At 40.4% G+C, this 20,637-nt stretch overlaps 1 protein-coding gene across 2 annotated transcripts in view; it reads right to left on the reverse strand.

Moving 5' to 3' along the window:
• GLRA2 (glycine receptor alpha 2) overlaps nt 1-20,637 on the reverse strand; it is a 135,534-nt gene that overhangs the window by 113,406 nt on the left and 1,491 nt on the right. For both annotated transcript variants that reach the window (XM_075776055.1, XM_075776064.1), the window contains exon 2: nt 19,104-19,237. In XM_075776055.1, the coding sequence (XP_075632170.1) occupies nt 19,104-19,237 (134 nt within the window). The remainder of the gene's footprint in view (nt 1-19,103; nt 19,238-20,637) is intronic.

Raw genomic sequence — 20,637 nt, forward strand, 5'->3', positions numbered from 1 at the left:
TATTGAAGTTGGAAGGAACCTCTGGAAATCACCCAGTCCCCCTAGTCCATCTAGTCCCAGAGCAGGGTCAGCTAAAGCAGGTTGCCCAGGACCATGCCCCATCAAGTTTTGAATATCTCCAGGGATGGAGACTCCACAGCTTGTCTGGGCAACCTGTGGCAGTGCTCAGTCATCCTCACAGTAAAAGGTTTTTCTAACGTGGAATGTCCTGCGTGTCAGTTTCTGCCCGCTGCCTCTTGTCCTGTAACTAGGCACCACTGAGAAGAATCTAGCTCCATCTTCTTTACTTATCCCCCATCAGTTATTTATGCATGTGGATAAGATCACCCTGAACCTTCTTTTCTCCGGGCTGAACAGCCCCAGCAATATCAGCCTCTTCTTGTATGACAGATTCTCCAGTCCTTTAATCACCTTTGTGACCATTTACTGGGCCCATACCAGTAAGTCCATGTCTCTCTTGTACTGTGGAGCCCAGAGCTGGACCCAGCACTCCAGGTGTGTCTCACCAGCACTGAGCAGACTGAACGATTCCGCTCCCCCCCGCCCCCGCAACCTGATGGCAATGCTTTGCCCAGCAGGCTATTAGCCTTCTTTGCTGCAAGGGCACATTGCTGGCTCATGTTCAACTTGGTGTCCACCAGGACCCCCGTGGCCTTTTCTGCAAAGCTGCATTCCAGCTGGTCATTTCCCAGATTGTTCCTCCCCAGGTGCAGGACTGCATTTCCCCTTGCTGAACATCATGAGGCTCCTGTTGGCCCATTTCTGCAGCCTACCCAGGTCCATTTGAATGGCAGCACAACCCTCTAGGGCATCAACCATTCGTCCCAGTCTTGTATCTCCTGCAAACTTGCCAAGGGTAAACTCTATCCCATCATCCAGGTAATTAATGAAGATATTAAACAGTACTAGCCTAGCATCGACGGCTGCAGTACATCAGTAGTGTCTGGCCTCCAGCTGGACTTTGTGCTGCTGATCACAACCTTTTGAGCATGGCAATTCAGCCAGTTTTCCATGTACCTCACTGTCCATTTTGCTAGTCTGTTCCAATAGTTTGTCTATGAGGATGTTGTGAGAGACAGTGCCAAAAGCCTTGCTACAGTTGAGATGAACAACAGCCACTGCTCTCCCCTCATCCATGAAGCCGGTCAAGTCATCATAGAAGGCTATTAGCATGATGAGGAATTATGTCCTCTTTATAAATCCATGCTGATGACCCCCAGTCATCTTCCTGACCTTCATATTTGGAAATGACTTAAAGAAGGATTTGGTCCCAGCTTCGAGGTAAGGCTGGCCAACCTATAGTTCCTGGATCCTCCTCCCTGTCCTTCTTGAAGATAGGAGTAACGTTTTTTTTTTCCCTCTGTGATGAGGCACCTCCTCCAGTCACCGTGACCTTTCAAAGATAATTAAGAATGACCTCACAATGCCATCAGCCAGCTCCCTCACCACTTGTAGGTGCTTCCTATGTGGTCCCATGGACTTGTCCGTGTCCAGTTTGCCTAAATGCCCTGTAGTCTGGTTCTTCTCCACTGAGTTTTCCTTGATCCGGACTTTCCCACAGGTCTCAGGGGCATGGGATTCCTGAAGACCGGTTTTATCAGTAAAGGCTGAGGTGAAGGAGGCATTGAGTGCCTTGGCATTTTCCCATGCTCTTTGCCAACTTTTCTTTAATCTCATGGTATTGTCTTGCAAAAGCTGCATATGTGAGCACCACAGCTTTCAATTCCTGCGTGCCAGAAGAACCTAGTAAACATGCTTACCTATGTTAGGAAAACATGCTTACCTGTGTTAGGAAACACAATACTGCACCACAGACTGCAGTTCAGCTGCACACTAAGTAGATACATGCTAGAGCACTGTATCTTGCAACAAAGCAAGTATCTCCCTCCATTTCTCTACTCAGTTGTATATCTTTTACTTGCCTTCTGCTGGTAGATGTGGAATAGTATAGAAACTCAGTAAACCTAAGTACTGCCAGAAAAACTGGTCACATTCTCTTCACCCTCAGAGTTTTCTGGGAAGAGCTTTATTGGTGAGATATCACGGATTCAATTTTTTTTTCAGATAATTTATATTTGTTTATAAACATCAAAATTGTAATGCAAGATTTGCAACCAAATGAGGACAGAAGAGGCTTATCAGACAATCTTAAAAACTAACCTTTGATAATATAATTTACAGAGTCTAAGCTAAAAGTCCAACTTTCTCTTAAACTCAATCTGCTAGTAATGGGGTTTCTAAATATGCATAGGAAACACAAGCCAAGTGAAGAAGGTAAGAAAAAGGTAACTACCTGAGGACTGAAGTTTGCAATGTTTTTATTCTTTTTTAATTTATCTTAATATCAATATATGGATATTATTACATTATGGAGGGAGGGTATAGGTGTTGTAAATCTTAAGGAAGTGCACTTTAAAAAGTGAAACATCATTTTTTCCATTAGAACATTTCACACGCTCCACTCTATAAGATTTTTCTAATCTAATAGTTAATTTAAAATGAAAGCAGTAAACTTCTGTAAAGTATAGCCAAGGTTTGAGAACAAACTCTAAAACTCTTCAAAGGCAATGGAAACATTTAATTTGACTTTACTGCCTCTAAAAAATTGAGCAAAGTGTACTTTATAATGAAATCTCTTTTTCCCCCTAGTTTTTCTTTTGCCACCTCCAATGCAACAAGGTAACAACCCAGGTGCCTTTCAGGCATATTCAAGATAATCAAAGTGATTTTCAAGTCATAAGGAAAATGTCTGTTGCTTGAAAGAACTCAGGAAAAAAAAACAAAACCACACACACAAAAAACCCCAAAACAAAACAAAAAACCACACACCAAAAAACCCAAACCCAAACCAGGCAGGTAGTGCTCAAATCCATCAGAAAGCAGATGTCTAGTATTCTGACAAACAGCTAAGACACTGCTTCTGTTCCTGCAGCTCCCATCCCCCCTGCTTCCCCAGCAAGGCTGCTGCTGCTGCTGCTGCCAGTTGACGGGACTCTCCAATACACTGCCTTCTTGAAAAGCCGTGACATTATAATGTCATACACCTCCTATGACTTCAGGGCACTCATCACGTACAGAAAGTCCTCAGCACTCATCTGCTCACCTTACCCACAAGAAACCTGAATATACTGAATATTCCCCTACGTTTGCTGTGGCGTATTGCCTCATAGCTCCTGTGCCAAAGGTGGCTGTGACCTTGCCACCATCTAATTGGAAAGTGAATCCTTTCCTTGTCAGCTGCCAGAGGGGGTGAATCCATCCCAACGCGTGCGGGAGTCCCCATGTTGAGTGATGAGTGCTGAAAGATGTACGCAGAATCCCCCCCCAGCTGCTAGCTGCAGCTTTTGCTGAATATTCTCCAGTATTGATAATACACAGGCCCAAAGCTTTTTTCATTTGGTAGGTTCTTGAGATTTACTTGTACTCTTGCCCTGGAGATCATGCTAACTGCAACTAATAATATCTGTATTCTGACATCCATCCCAACTCTACCTTTTTGGTGTAGTTTCCAGGCTCCACCTGGCAGCCTTTTTCTCTTCAGATTAATTTCAGCCATATGGCTAAAATGTCCGTAGTGGTAATATTATAATCATACAAGAGAATTAAAACTATACCTTGCACTGTGTACTTGCCAGTTGTGCACTTGCCAATTTCCTTTGATATGTCTATTTATTAAGGGATTTTGTAAGACAAACTAAATCACAGTACACACACACACACAGATGTGGAAGCAAAAATGAGACATGATGAGGCAGAATCACCTCGTGGAATGACAGTAAAAATATTGGCAAGATATTTACAGATCTGTGAAGAATCTTGTGTCTTTCTCTATACATAGTGTTTTTGGTCCACCTTCTGACTGTGGCACATGTGCCAATGGAAAGATCTTTTTCGCACCATCTCAGATGGTTTATTTTGTTCTGTATATAGGGAAGAAAGGTGAACTGAACTGTCTTTTTCCCCTTACCACAGAGAGCAGGATAAGCATCAGGACTGTTTTAAAAGACTAAAATAAATTCTGCCTGAGTGTGGAGACAGAGCAGGGATCCAGGAGCAGGACCAAGAGGCAAAGTGAGGAGGCAGTGATCCCATCAGGGACTGAGCATCCCTTCATCTGTGGAGCAAGGATTTCATATCCAAGCTCAAACGAGGGAGGGAATCAAATTGTGGATGAGGGCGGGACAAACACCCACATGCTGACCTAAGCACTGGTGACACAGACCCCAGGACAGCAGGGTAGGGTAGCAGACCTTGTCGGAGACAGTTTATTAATTGCTGCTTCTGGAGGCAGCTGGGGTTGTAGCAACCATTTCTCCTCAACCAAACCAAACAGCCTCCAACATCCAATACAGACCTTATAAGATCTGAAACAGAGCTAACCACTACGGATGACTTGGTTCTTGCAGCTGCAGTACTACAGGTACCTGAATTACCACTTCAAGAGCTTGCCAACACATCTTTTCATGGCCCTGCAGGCACATCCCTGTAAGTCAGGCAGCAAGGCTGAACTGCTGCTGGGACACCTCAGCTGGCCATGGTCATTAGGCAGGAGCAAGTTGTTTATCATCCGAGCTTCCTCCCTGCTCAGGGTGAGGCGGGCAAGGTAAGGCCTGGAGGAGTGCTATCAAAGGCAGCTCAGCCAGTCCTGTGGCCAGGGACCATGGATATTGGGGCAGGGAGAGAAATGCAGCTTTGATGCACTGGAAAAGTTCCTCTGAGCCACAGGGATCCTGCAGCTACTCCAGAAGCAGAGCAGCTTGCACACTTGTTTTCAAGGATCTGTGTAATGCATAGTCCAACCCTTGATGAGAAAATTCACATGATTTAACAAGTTTGCTTAACATTCTGGTAAGGAAGCAGGAGGTAGACCACAGATAGTCTTTATTGCAAGTACTTAGGTAAGCCTTCTCTCTTTCCCCATCATTCTGCTTTTGGGTAGCAGAAATGATGGATAGCAGAAAACCAATGTTTTCCTCCATTTAAACATCATCATCATCTCATCAGAGTGTTAAAAGCAAGGGAAACGTATCAGACACGGGAGGCAAAATTACTGACACTAGGACAACATAGTTACCCTAGGGCTTACAAATGAAGACATTTCTTGTTGGGATGCCTTTTATTTATGAGGTTGTCTTTCTATGGGATTTCTGTGGAGTGCATCACCCTGATTCCATAAGTATAATCATGCCCAGTAAACAGTTTTCCTTTTTCTTTAGAAGTATTCAGCACAATCCAATGTACTACAGAAATTATTATGCTTATGTCACTTTTATTATTCATTGATGACAATTCTACCTACTAAACAAACAAACAAACAAACTCCAAATGCAAAAAAAAAAAAAAAAAAAATCCACAAGGGCAGAGATCTTGGGAACCTCTGAAATACCGTAATTGTATGGTACTTTGCACTAATGCAATTTGCTGGAAAAATCAAATAAAGACAGAATTACTGTTCTGCTTCATCAAGCTAAAACCAACAACCTCTAAAAGTTCATCTGTCATATATAATAACTTAGCTTGCTGAGAATGCCATATCTGCTGGTGGGAATGTGGCAACAGTTTTGGGTGCTTACTGTTGCATCTGAGACTCAGAATCATATTCTGTCATATCAATATACATTTATGATCAACAGAATAAGGCTAAGAGCCAGAGTAAGACTTGCAGAGATATTTAGGCATCTAAATCTTTTTTAGGACTCATTCCCACTGATATCACTGAGCCCAAATACTACCAAGTATCTGAGGAATATATGTGAGCAACAGCACTTATGGCAATGGTATTTACAGAGGAGAAGACACGACATGCCCTACCCAAGGCAGGCGAGAGATAGAGGCAATACTGAATGGAATCAGCAGGAAAGCATTACAGGTAGAGGAAAGTACAATTTTTCCCTAGTTCCAGATGCCTATTTCCAGAAGTGCACATGCAGGCACACAAACAAATATGAACAAACAAAATGGCATCAAAAGAACTCTTCTCTTACATCAAGATTTACGCTGCTTCTCTTCACTTGGTTAACTTGAGAAAACATCTGAGCAAAAATGCAGACTTATGACATGACCTGGATATAAAAAGGACATGTCACATTCCAAAATTGAAAGCTCTTCCTAAGCAGAATACCACTGAGGAGTCACAGGGCAAATACTCCAGTGATTGTCAGATCCAGGTGATTACAGAATGAGTCACAGAAAGAAAATGTCTGGAGTAAGTACAGCTGAAGTGATCTATATATATACATTGATATAGTCTGAGGTCAAACAGTGAGTAATCAATTTCTGAAGTGGTATGTGAGCTTTCAGCTGTGTGACTGCTGCTGAACGTAACAGGAGTCATGCTGGTAAAATCCTATCAACGTTTCATGGAAGGAGAATCCCTGCTAAGATGGACTTTTTTGTGCCTTAAAGCGCTTGTGAAAATTGTTGGATTGGCATGCTTCACATTCAGTGAATGCCTTTGTCCACAGACCCAGCTCTGGAAGAGGAAGGTAAGTCTCACGCTACAAAACCTCTTCAGTTCTGCATTTGGCATTACAGGATAGTCCATATGATGTGTTCATTCTTCCCTGCCTCTTTCTGCTGAGGCTGATAACAGAAACATATATTACTGTCAGCTCTGGGGTGCAGCGGGATATTTCCACATAGGTTATCTAATAGACACTGCACAAGAACAATTTTCAGGCACTATTTTATTTCACTCCACAAACCAGGAGCACAGAAATGAAAAGCCCTTTAAAACAGTGAACATGATCCTGATTTACCCAACTAACCTGAGCTAGTCTACAAAGAATGTATAGCCATGGCAATCACAACAGATTGTATAAATGCACTGGAGCTGGTTTTCACATAGGTAGTTTGAGGGCTGCTACCGATATAGTCATGACAGGCTGGAATTCACTGGAGGCCATTAACCTCAGGCATTATAGCTTGTGCTGAGCTCTGTATCATCTCAGTGTGGCGCAGAGCACCTCTGAGCAAATTACTTGAAAGCTAACTCAGGTATTTCTGCACAAGCCTCAGTCACACTTGTGACTGAGTGCAGCCAGTCCCAGAGCTAAAGCCTTCCATGTGCAAATGAGTCTGTGGAAATAAATCTAAAAAACAGTGAAGCAGAAATCTTACATCCGGAAACTTCCCTTTGGAACTACAAGCCTACAATGCAAAGTTACTTAGTACTTACGTCAATTTTGAAAATATTCAAATAAATGCTTTAATTCTTCATATGCCCATCAAACTATTATTTTTTTCTCTGAGCTCTCCACTATTCTTTCAAATCTTTCCATTCCAAGTCATGACAGGCACCTTCCTGCAAGGCATCGCTTTCTGAATTCTTCCTTCCTCCAATGGAATAGAGCAATGGGTAGTATTTGGGGAAATTGAGTTGTTTGCTTTTCTTATGACATGAAAAGATCCAGGCACCTACTCATTTTCTTATCACAAAACAGTGCTCACTGAAGTGAGCAAATGGAAAGGCAGAGGCTCTCGGCCTCACTGGGAGCAGGTAGCAGAGATGCTCTTTGCACCTGATTCTGAGAAACTGCTTGGTTGCTTCACATTAATGAAGACAGAGCTCTCTGCTGCTGATTGGCATGTGAACTGCATAATGTGTGCAGAGGCCTGGGACACTCCTGAATGTGATAAAAAAAAAAAAAGATGGTATTACATCGCTAGTCATGAAATCTGCACTCCAGAATAGGGTCAATCAAACTCATCCTGGGTAATCTTATTTTTAATAATGTTTTACAAAGTCAGTGTAGCCAGCTCATCTAAGAGACCGTGTGGAACCACAAGATAAAAAATGTTCACTGAGAAGAGAAGGCAGGAGGGAAGATCTACTTAATGAAAAAAAAAGTATTAAAAATAATATTGCAATGTTGTCAACCAGTCTAGGCTTCTATTTTCAGTCAGAATGACCTGCTTCATTCTGCTTGCCATAATCACCTCAAAACATTTATTTTAAAAAAAAAAAATAGTACTTTGTTCCTTTTTGCCTAAATATTTCTTACTTTGTTCTTCCTCTGTGCTTCTGATCTTGTGCTGCAGAAATTAATGAAAGCTCAGTTATAAGCGTCAATAGGTACAGTCTCAAATACAGGGCTTGGTCAATACCTCTCTCTGTGGCCACAGAGGGGTCTCAGAATCAATTTTAATTCCTTTTTTTTTTTTTTTTTTTGTTCCTCTGAGCTCAGACATTCACTTTATTTCAGAATTCTGCCAGCTTTTCCTTTAATGTCTCCATAATGTTGCTTGCTTTACTGTCAGAAGGCATATGCAGGACTTGAAGAAAAAGAGCAGTTTGGGTGACTAACATTACTGAGCAGACATTGATTTATGGCTGCTAGGGAATTACACACCAAATGATACATGTGACACAGATGAACAACAATGGGATTTAGACAAATAGGATGGCACAGGCATAGGGACAAATGACAACAGAAATAGTTGGGAGTTGGTATAGATGGCAATCTGCAACTGGTCAGAGACACACTGACCCATATACTCACCACATCTAGCACTAATAAAATAAAATCTTCGTTTTATTTTGAAACCTCTCCCATTTTTCACCTCCTTATAGTTCAACTCACTTCCATACAATCTATGGAGACTGTTACTTTGAAATTAATTCCTCCCTCCTGACTCTCAGCATCAATGATCCCATCAGCTGATCTGTTGCATGTTTAACTCAGCCTCCTATCCCTCCCCTTCACATATTCCCTCTACTTTTGGGAACCTACTATGTGGTCTCCCACATCCTGAATATCAAAAATGATCTGTCTTTTATCTGCAAGACATCCTTAAGGCACTTCTTGGGTGTCTTTCACCAGCAATTTTTTCAGCCATCAGTTCTTCCTATACATAAAATGGCTGGAAGAATTGGAGAGGGAATGAGAACTCTTCTCCAGCCTAGAAAATAAGCATCTTATAAACTGATTGGGTTACTTTTTTATCAATACTAAACCAACTCTTTGATGCAGGATGCTCATTGCATTGCTGTGAGCAGCATCACATGGCTTTCACATAGGCTCAGAGCTTTGCTGACAGAAAGCGTGTTGGGGGGTCAGGGCATCTGGTCTTTTTCTGGTTTCTACCACCAATAGTCATGCTGAGTAGGAGTCTTCTACCAAGTCATCCGAATGAGACTGTATCCACGCTAAGGAGCTTATTGGCCTGAATTGAATCTGTCCCTAATTATTTATAAGTTTGATAAGTTGAAGTTCATTTATTTTATTTAAAAAAAAAAAAAAAAGAGTTATAATCTGGTTTTAGCAGATTGTGTATGCTTTCCCTCACACAAAACACACCTCAGAAGTGTGACAAAACCAAAATTCTCCCGGGTATGAAGCCAAAGAGCTGCAAAATTCTCCCAGATGCTTATTTGTAGGATGGCTCCTGTAACCAGACTGACCAAAGGCTTTTAACACTTCAGACTGCAACATCTGATGGGATATCACTGTCTGGAAAGGAAAACTGCTGCAGTCTGAAACTCTTATGTGCAGTGGCCACATATTAGTTTGGCATAGGGGACCCAAACGCACAGCCATACAGGCTACATTCACATCTGGCAAAAAAAAGAGTTTTTACATATGCTCCTGGTTTGGCCCCATGCGTGTAATTTGCATGCATCTCTTCAACAACTGCTTTAAATTGCAGTGTGAGAGTTTATAGCAGCATTCCAGCCAAAATGTTACTGTTATTTTATTTATTATTTAGGACTAATTCTTTATTAGACGTAGTAAACAGCACAAGGAGAAAGAGTAATCCTGATAAGACAGTTTTATAGCCTAAAACGAAGACATAAAGACAGCACACGTTGGGAATGTAGTCGTTAGAGGCAGCCTGACATAATGAGTATTGATCTGGTAAATTTTAATCCTAGGTTTTCCCTAACTGTGCTGGTTTAAGGAAAGCATTTAGCCTCTTAGCTGTATTTCCCCAAGTACAACTACAAGGGAGACAACCGATAGTTTTGTTCCTGGGATGGAGGAAAAATGAGTTTGTTCATGCAGTGTGTATCAATGGAGTATCAGTTACTATTCTTTAAGGGAAAATGCCCACAATTCAGCTAGTCGCAGATGTGCCCTGTTACTTCCATGCATTCCTGGGCTTTGGAGACACAGAAACACACAGGTAGAGGTTATTAGCTTTTGGAGCAGAGCATCATACTGCTACTGTGCTTCCCTGGACAGCCCACTGTTTGCTATAGCCCCAAAAAATCTCAGCCTCATGACAGGTAGAAGGAGTCGCAGTGTCTGATGCTTTGGTGCATAACACCCGGGTCCTCGAGGAGGAACCCTAAGGACCTTATACAGTCCATGGGCAGAGCACAACACTTCAGCACAGTGGGGTACGATTTGCAGAGAACAAGTAATTCGTAATGGGGTCTTTGGGGCCCTCCTGAAGCCCTGCTTCTCAGCAAGGTTGAAGTACCTCATTCAGGATCCACTGCCCAGACCATTCTTCACCAAGTCAATACGTACAACTTTACTTTGAAAAATCAGTCAAGAATTTTAGTCTTTCCTTGTAAAACACAGCCAGTCTTGCAGCCAATAACAAAATGTTGAGAGATTTCAAGCAGAAAAAGTCCTTTCTAGGATCTTTTATACCTGCCTTAGATTGAAGGGATGCAAACTTGCACCTCCTAGGCTACAAGGCTATGGGCTTCTTGGAAAATGGGATGGGATATCTCTCATTGTTTCCTACGCAGAGGAGATGGGATTCATCCTAAAGTGCAGCTATGGTCACTTTTAAAAATATTTAATAGGTGTGGATAGCCTACTGAACCCAGCAAGTTGTGCAGCAAAGAACTTAAGATACAACATTCGGAGAAAAAAGTGCACTCACGCATATTTGTATTGTAGTGATTGAGTCAATTATCAGGAAGACTGAGAGAAGTGCTGGCTCTCGGTCCTTGTTCTTACAACGTTTTCTGTAACAGTTACATCAGCCACCCCTAAGATCTAGTGGCTACAACAATCCCTTCTGTGCATCAGATCAAAATGGTCTAGAGTAAAGGCTCTCCCCTCTCAGACAAGCAGCTACATTTCAAGGTTGAAAAGCCGTGTTCCCCTTGTATTTTCTCCCTGGCTTAGTGAAGTTTGAATTCTTTTCTGCAAAATTGGCCACTCAGAATCATTTCTAGTCCTTTGGATCAGAACTCTTTAAGCTGAGGGGGAAATGGACCAAAAATCTTCATTGTAGAGAAAGGCAAGCCACCCACAGACACTGTTTTGTGTTTGTGGGTTGTTTTGTTTTTTTTAAGTAATCACAGATCCACCCTGAGACAGATCCCTTTCCTGTGGAATATAAGGCAGGCTCTGAGACACGTGGTCCCTACAGGGAGATGGAGGTGGAGCAAGTGCCTCATCAGAGAGCCTGGATTTGGCTTAGAGTAAGGTGGGTGCTAAGTGAGGCAGCCTGGGCACACTCAGGAGCAGAACTGAAACAATCTCAGGAAATTTAAAATAAAACAGTAATGCACTGTCAGCTTTACACAGTAGGTGGACAGGGGATTTCCAGGGGGTTTTGTTTGTTTGTGGACTTATATTCCATCTAAGTCCTGTTTTAAAAGCTTTTTTCTTTTATTGGCTCATGGAGCCTTTATGCTTCCTCTCTCCCAGCTGCAGACATGTAGCTGAGGCATAGGAGCAATGAATGTGTCTTCATGCCCTTGCAATACTTGAGGGTTGCTGGTCGCTGGCACAGTTCAGATAAGCTATGAGGCTGCTCTAATTTATCCCTTGTAAGTAACTGAATGCTTGGTGAATGGCACTTCTCTCTCATGAACTACACTGCTCAGATCTTGCATGCTTTCCAGAATCAGAGCCTTTATATTTCTGTACATTTTTATTTTTAATCATGGGCTTGGTGTTTCTGACACTGGCAGATCACTATTTATGCCAGACATTGTGTACCCTTCATCTTAGAGCTGTATCAGACTCTGTACCACCCTGTCTGCATCATTTTGGGGGGGTCTTCTCTGCAGACTGTTAGAATCACTCATTTCTGTGAAAGACTGTGAAATGCATATTTGGAAGCTGAACTATCAAACATACATTTTCTGATGACTTAATCAGAGATTTACATTCATATTTCCAGAGGGGGAAAAAAAGATAATGAGTCTGTCTAACAAAACTGCACATTTCTGCTTTATGTATACATATTCCTGGTTACTATATCACCGCATGTAATAGGTTTGCAGTTTATAAATGTGTATATTTATAGTAAATTAGGTGTACATGTTTTTATATATTCTATATAAAAATTGCATGTTTTCTAAGACAGCCAAAATGCAACAAGATGCTTAATGAGTGACCCTAAGGCATTGACTTCAACTGTATAGAAAATTTAAATCTAAACATGACACTGGATGTGATGAAAACAATACAATTAAATTCGAACACAATCAGAACAATAGCCTCTCCTGGTTTGATATCGAAGATCTTTGGCTCTGCTTTGGTATTTGTTTCTCATAAATTCCCTTGGCGGTTTATGCAGCAGCAGACCAATATTCCATGATGACAACCAAATCCATTGATATCTCTTAATTAAATCAGTGGTTCTCAATAAAGGCAACATACCAATATGATATGGATCACTGTGGCTAACCTTTTAAATATAAAAGAAGAGCAGGGACAGATCCTCAGCTTGGATGCCAAGCGTCACTGGTTGGCTTGTACTTGCACTGCTGCATGCTTGCAGCCTTTCTGACTCACTTTGGAGGGAGCTGGCTGCAAGAAGCTCAGAAAGAGATGCAGGGAATGAGCAAACAGCTAAACAGCATAGATAATTGGGGGGCTGCTTGAGCTTGCTGTCTGGCCCCATTTGTCTAGAAGCCTAGACATAACCTAACCAGCCATGCAACTCCCCCAGCTTACACATATTCTGGGAAAGAATCTTAAATTAAAGAAAAAGCAGGAGAAGAAGGACAAGTTCCATAGCTTGCTCTACCAGCAATTTTAAAAGAAACACAATTAAAAGGTTCTTTGCATAATTGTGATAAAAAGGTTTCTGCATGAAAACATGCGCACCTAGGGCAGGGGCTGAACATCATTTCCTCGGCTACATTTTTGTAGTTGAAGAAAAATAAAACAAAACAAAAAAACCCCAATATCCCACGAGTAAGGATCCTCGTGCAGCATCTAACTCTGCAGTGAGATGTGTGTACACGGCTTCGTCTGAAAACAGCGTGAAGTTGTATATGAGTTTTAAGACAGAAAATAAACCAGAAGAATACCTCCCTAATAACTGCATACATCCCTAATGCTGGCACATCTCAAGCAACCTGTATTAGGGAATGTAATGGCCTGGCCACATTCAAAAACTGGCCAGGTACCCTCCCTCCTCCTACAATGAACCTTCAGCCCATGCCCTACAACGTGAATGTGCAGATAGCATGCACTTCCTTACTACATGCTGTCGTGCCTGAATGGCATTTGAATCTCCATCGGACATGGCTCTTTGAGCCTTTGAACTGCATGGAAAATAGTCCAGTGCAGGATACTCACTGTATCTGACTTCGTGCCCAGTAGTTGTTAGCAACTGAAATCTGGCTTTGGGAAGGTTGTTAACCACTGGAGAACAAATCACTGCAGTCCCACAGCCTATCTAAGGTATGCTTTTCAACTTTTATATGTATTTACTGGTTGTTTTTCCAATAGGTATTTATTGTGAAGTGTCATGTTTAGATTAAGGTCAACTTCTGCAGACAGCTCCTCTTCCTAGCACGTACATAGAAGCTGCTTTTATTTATTAAGCCTGATGCTATTAATTTCACACTTAAATGTCATTCAGTGTTTTCCATTCATGCTTTTTTAAGCATTTCATTACTGGTCAACTCAGGGGCCAAATAAGTAAGCAATGGGTTTGAACATATGGGGAAAAACTGACCCTTGCTGCCAAGGAGTTAAAGTATTAAAGTGCATAAGCCATTTCCTGTAACAGTTGTCAAGCTAATTTTCAGTAAATTACTTAGTCCATGTGTTTATTATTCAGACATAAACCCACTGACTCGGCCTGAAAATGACATTACACCGCTGTAATCACAGACTAATCTTTTACAACTACAGTCACTATACCCCCAAACTGCATCGATCTAACAAGACTTCTCTGAGTTCAGAAACAGCAGCTCTTGAGTAAGTTAATTCACACTGCATTGCATCATCCAGTAATGAGGGTAACATTAATGGGCACTGCTGCTGCAAGCCTCCATGTAACTCCATAAAAATCAGAATATTCTTTAGGAAATAATGACTGAATTGGAAATAATGCACTTAAAATGTAGAATGAAATTCATTACAAGAGAAAAATCACTATCATCTTCATTGTAAACATTTTCTATACCAAAAGATAACATGCTTCTGGAGCTCTTGGTGACAAACTGCCCTTCTCTCCACTCAGTGCATGACAGCTAGTCTACTACTTAAAGTATGGGCATGAAGGATATAGTAGTGCCTATAGATAACTAGTTTTCTCTGTCTGATCATTTCTAGCTAATGTTTAGATTTTAAGTGGTTTTAGAAGATGAAGTTGTTAAAAAGTGGAAATGATTTAGTAACCTCTGAAGGCCAGCCCCTACTAGGAAATTTTAAATTCAAGCTGACTTTCCATTAGCCCCTCGTCTCGTGTCATGATTAAAGTGTAGATTGATCCATTGTATCATGGCATTGCACACAGTCCTCTTGAGAGAGCAGAATACACATTAATCTAAGATACCTCTTCACCATCCCTGGTTTCTACCAGTGAGAGAGCACATTCTTGGCTAGTGTTATAACACAGGTGCCCTACACTGCTATTTCTGGTTTAGTTGAGGAAAGCAGAGTGAGCAGTGGAGAAACTACGAGACATCACTCTGATTTGTTGTTGTTGGCTTTTACCATGAAAAATATAACATTAATATTAATCAGGTAAAAAGTACATCGTGCAGGTTTCACTTTTTATTACTTAACAGAAACCATGCTCAACTGATGTTCTAATTGAAGAAGAAGCTTCAAGTCAACTCATAGGACCATGAGCGTATGTTTGCTGTCAACAGAAAGACTCTCAGGGGCTTCAATTAGTATTAGATCATAGTCTTTGTATTTACATTTAAAAGTATTCCCCTCTGTGTCCTTATACAAATTATTAGCCTATTAATATTCAATAAAAGATAAGTTTAAGATTAAAAAGTATGTATCAAGTATCTGACAGTGATTAAAGAGAGGCAATTTAGAGATCTGTCACTCTGGCACTTCTCTCTGGCTGTTCATCAGGGGGACAGTCCCTCTCTGTGCCTGGTCATTTTGTATCCGATCACTTGGTGTGTCAAGAAGAACTAGAAATCTGCTCCTCTGCTTTCAAATGATGTATAAAACAGAAAGATACAAAAAAGAAAGGATCTTTCAGTATACAGTACTTCTGAAAAAAAAACCCAACAAGCAAACAAACAAAATACTGTTGTTGATGTCTAAACGTTTATATATTCACCTGTTGCTCTCCAACTGTCTTCCTGAATTTTGTAATTCACAAGAGCAAGTTAGGGAAAAGCAGTAACTAATGATGAAATGCTTTATCTGGATAAAACACATTGTTCCAGTAAGTAGCATTTTCCTCTCTCTTTAGAATGTGTAGCCTTTCTTCTACAAATTAATCAAATAGCTGCTGTTTTCAAGTAATTCAGACTAATCATAAAATTATGTTTAATTATTGTATAATCAGGGTGTATTGGGTCTGTGTGAGATGGAGTCAGTTGTCCCCACAGCAGCCCTCTCAGCGCTGTGCTGTGTATCGGCAGCCAGCAAGGTGTTGGTGACACACCAGGGTTTGGCTACTGCTGAGCAGCGCTGGCACACACCAAGGCTTCTCTCCAACATCCCCCTCACCGGTGGGCTGGGGGTGGGCGAGACCTTGGGAGGGAACACAGCCAGGACAGCTGGCCCAAACTGGCCGAAGGGACGTTCCATACCATATGACGTCTGCTCAGCAAGAAGAGCTGAGGGAAAGCAGGAGGAAGGGGGAGGGGCCATTTGTTATTTACAATGTTTTTCTTCTGGAGCAACCACTATGTGTACTGAAGCCCTGCTTCCTGGAAAGTGGCTGGACATCACCTGCTGATGGGAAGTAGAGAATAAATCTTTTGTTTTCCTTTGCTTCCACGTGTGACCTTTGCTTTTGCTTTATTAAAATGCCTTTATCTTGACCCATGAGTTTATTTCCGTCTTATTTTCACACACACACCCCCCATCCTGCTGAGGATTGGAGTGATAGAGCAGCTTGGTGGACACCTGGCATCCAGCCAAAGACAACCCACCACACAGTGGTATAAGATATATGGGTTCTACTCAGTTGCATGTCCATGAAATCAGACTTTTCTGAGTATTTAAAATGCCTACGGTGGACTCAGAGAAAGCAATGTAACTGGTCTAAAGCAGAAAAAGCTAGACAAATTCATGAGTAGTAGCACATCTATCTTCATTCACAACACCTTTTGTAAAACAGAGGAAACAAATATTCCTAGTTTAAACCATTGTTCCTGCAGACCTCTTTTATGCTTAAAAGTTCTTGCCTTAAAATACAAAAAGTGTTTTGAATTGGGTAGTCACTCAACATTTCATACATCCATCCTTCTACATGATTTAGAATATCAATATTGTATAATAACCCATATCCCCCAAAAGATCTCAGATTAATGAAAGTTAGAAACTGGAACAATTTGTATTGTGGTCACAATAAAGACTCAGTATAAAAAAATATCTTTATATACACTCTCTAGTGGAGGATATCCCTGCCTGCAGCAGGGGGGTTGGAACTAGATGATCTTTAAGGTCCCTTCCAACCCAAACCATCCTATGATTCTATGATTCTATGATACCTAACTCAATGCAAGAAAAAAATATTTTTACCTCTTTGCAGCTGTACTTCATATTCTTTAAAGGGAAAAATATGCAGTATAGAACAGTATTTTCAATTTTTCTAAAAAAGTTAACAAGGCTTGGGCAACTAGAACATGGGTGTGCGTCATATTAACTAACACAAATGGCTATCAACTGGCAAGGTTTTGACTAGTGATGGGAAGTTCAAAACTGCATGACTTAACTCTCTAGTTCTGAATTTGGAGATACAAAATACCCTTCAAAGGAACATAGTGAAGAGCAAGAAAACCTTTCTGACCCCTCACCAGGAGACTGAGAGCTCTGGGAGAGGTCAGAGATGTGAAGTTATGAAAAAACACTGAAGATCTGTTTATTCGTTCAAACTGCTGCTAAGTACTGCCCTGCTCTCAAAAGTGACTTAATGAAAAAATCAAAACCAAGAAATGACAGATTCTTTGCCATTAAGGGCTCATAGGTGTCATCAGGCAGCAGCTGCCCTTTGGGAACATGAACAAACCATGGGACTTGGAAGAGAGCAGTGTCTGTCAAACAGCTCAACACACACCACACAACATCGTGGACACCATACCTGCTCTACGCACTTGAACATCAGGGGAGCAAAGCTGTGAATCTGTCTCCTCTTGCCTTTTTCATAAAAATGTTTTAGACATGTACTGGGGAGAAATAAAGAGCTGCCTTTAAGTTGTCCTATGTACAGGGACTGCTACTCTTACTGGTTGCATCTGAACTACAGGACATGAAGCAGAAGTCTTCTTTTAATGTCCAGCCCATACAAATAATTTCTTAATAATTGCACCTTGCTCAGTTTCGGCAATTTCTGCCTTCATTTGCATTCTCTAAAACTTCACTGATACTTATGCACAAAATGAACGTGAGAGCCTAGTGCAATATTACTTACTACAAGCTAATGTGGACTCCAGTTCAGGAACTCAATAAACACTTTGAAAACTATTCTAAATTTAAAACTTAAGACTTCCCTGACTAGAGATTTTTTAACTTGCCAGCTTCAAACCTTTGGATCTGAAGGCCATACTGGGTTCCTCCTCACTCAGGCACAGGAAGCAGTCAAAAAAGAGTTTGTTCCAAATCTTGTAATTTGTGCATGTGGAGCAGAGAAAAGAAACTGATCTTTGATCTAAATGTAATTAAACACTTTCCTCATTGACATTTGAGCTTCTTCTTTCCTAACAGTTCATTTACCGGCTAAGAAATGATTGTTTTTTTCTAGTCGGTATCAACTTTCACAGCACTGCTAACAAGGCTCAGTACAGGAAAACATGCATTTCGGTCACCAAAGCCAATAGATATGAGTGCAAATGTACATTGGCATCAGATTTATTAAGGAAGGAAGGATTTTATCAAAGTAAAACCTCATTTTGAGCTCTAAAGTGGCATAGAAGAGCCACTTCTTGTAGAATTATAGGGCTCTCTAAAAGCTCTAAATATTTACAATGAAAACTTCTCTCCTGACTCTTTTAATTTAATGCCACAAGACATTCGGTTCTCACTTCTATAGGGATTTACAGGACTCCAGCAAGGAAAACCTGCTGTGAATAGTTATGGTTGCAAAAGCGGCCTCCAGTCCACAGCCGCCTTTGTGCTGGAATGGTGATGGTAATTCTCTGCAACTCAGCCCAAATTTTGGAAGAAAAGGGGGGAGTCATGGAAAGGACAAACAGAATACGTTTTTTAAATTTTATAGGGATCCTGAGAAATTGGTTTTTTATCATTCAGGCAACATTCTCAGGATAAAATCTGCTGTGTGCATACTTTGAGTCCTTTCTCCCCACTTCGAGGAAGAAGGTTTTACTTTCTCCAAGTTGAATGAAAGCATAGACCTTTTCTTCAAACACTGCTATAAAGAAGATGACCGTTCAGCATGGAAGTGTTAAAGATATTGCCTTCATGCCTTAAAAATTTCAGGAACAAGTAATGTCAATTGCTTTTAGTGTGGAACCTCGAATCCTATTTACTACATGGAATTAGTAAGGTCTTCAGAAGCAGCATCTGACAGCTAAACATTATTGTCATGTGACGAGGGTTTTAAAGCTCTGGACCCTTATTACCTATGCTGCTTTCCTAGTCCTCCCCATGGATCAACTGATCTCCATTACACTATCACACTGGATAACTGAAGTTATTAAAAAAAGAATCAGAACTCAGAGGTAAAACCCTCAAAACTATAATTTATCGAAAAGTGTAATCAATTAATTAATCAGAAGTTTTTAAAAAACTTACCTTTAAAATTTGGTCTGATTCTAGCATCATACCCTGATGTCCTTCCCATCAATTTGTCCAAAAAATCTGAAGGAGACAGGGTCTGTGAGGGGGGTTTTCCAGATCTTGAATCATGTTCTTTACAGAAAGTCGTCCTAAATAAATTATTAGCCACCATTAGCTAATATTTAGTTTATATTGTATTCAAGTCATGGATAAATCATAGCACTAAATAAAATTGACTCAATTCAATGAATGTAGCAATTAATATTTTTATAAAACAATATCGTCAATTTTTCATCTGAAAACTTTATTCTACAAATAAAAATGAGCTTAAGGTAGTATGCATGGGCACAGTTTGCTGTTCAGAAAAAACCCTCAGCTTTAAACAGAAATTCAGCTTTAAGACTTTAGAAGATTCAATTTACTCTTCATCTTAACATATAGAACAATCTTACAGGGACTTTGATATCCTATTTCATATCATCACTTTCATTACATGTATGCTTTTAAAACTGTATGTTAACATTGGTTTAAGGTGGTCTTAAACTTCCAAACAATAGCTGGCAACACTCACCAAGCAATACTGAAAAATACTGGGTTTGTTAATGTTGGAAAGGATATATATATAAAAAAATTGTTCTTTACAGATGCTACCCAAAAAGATTTAAATCATGCTAGGGAATGTCTGGATTCTTCCCCAACACGGCGAAAAAGGTTCTGGAGTCAGTCACATCTGATCTCAGGGTTTTCTTCACTGATGAACATCGAGTAATAAAATTTATCAGTATCACCAGCTGGTATTTATATGCAAGCTCTTGGAACACATCATTGTTTTCAGGATTTAAGAGCAAACTTCTGGTACTGTATCATGCCTGCAAAACGCTGTGTACATAGCATATTATGTATTGCAAGCACACTAAATATTGCAGAGAAAGAGAATTTAGGAGTTTCCCTAGGTTGTTCCCTAGAGAAAAAGTGACTAGAATGAAATTGTCATTTTGGGTTTGCAGAGCCACCAATTTCATCATAAACAGCATTATCTTGATTCCTAAATAACCAATTTCATTGTATCTATGTTTCAATACAATATTTGAGATATATCAAGAGCAATTCTATGACTGTGTCTTCTTAACCACTTTCTGTTTAAATATTTGCCCAAAGGCAACCACTCAGTTTCAGGAGTGTTCCTTGGGGTTTTTTTGTGCATCTATACACTAGTATAAACAAACTAGATATACATGTGAGCATCTGAAATGAGAAGCAAATATCAAATCCTTTATCCCTTTATAAAAGCATTGGAATTGTTAAAAGGCAAGGCGTTAGTAAATTCTCTGTAATTCCCCGCGTTTTTTCAGGTTCCATTTACAGGGGGTGGTTGCTTCTTTTTGCTTTTGTCAATGACATGGTACCCTTACAAAATATCTTTAATTTTTAATACATAAAAGATTATATTCCCCACTTAAATATTAAAAACATTCAGTTAAGATAATAAAATCTGGAAAATTAATCCAGTGCATTTATTTGGGATGTTCCTGTACAAATTACTTCTGGT

This window comes from Balearica regulorum, chromosome 1 (assembly GCF_011004875.1).
Source record: "Balearica regulorum gibbericeps isolate bBalReg1 chromosome 1, bBalReg1.pri, whole genome shotgun sequence".
Lineage (NCBI taxonomy): Eukaryota > Metazoa > Chordata > Aves > Gruiformes > Gruidae > Balearica > Balearica regulorum.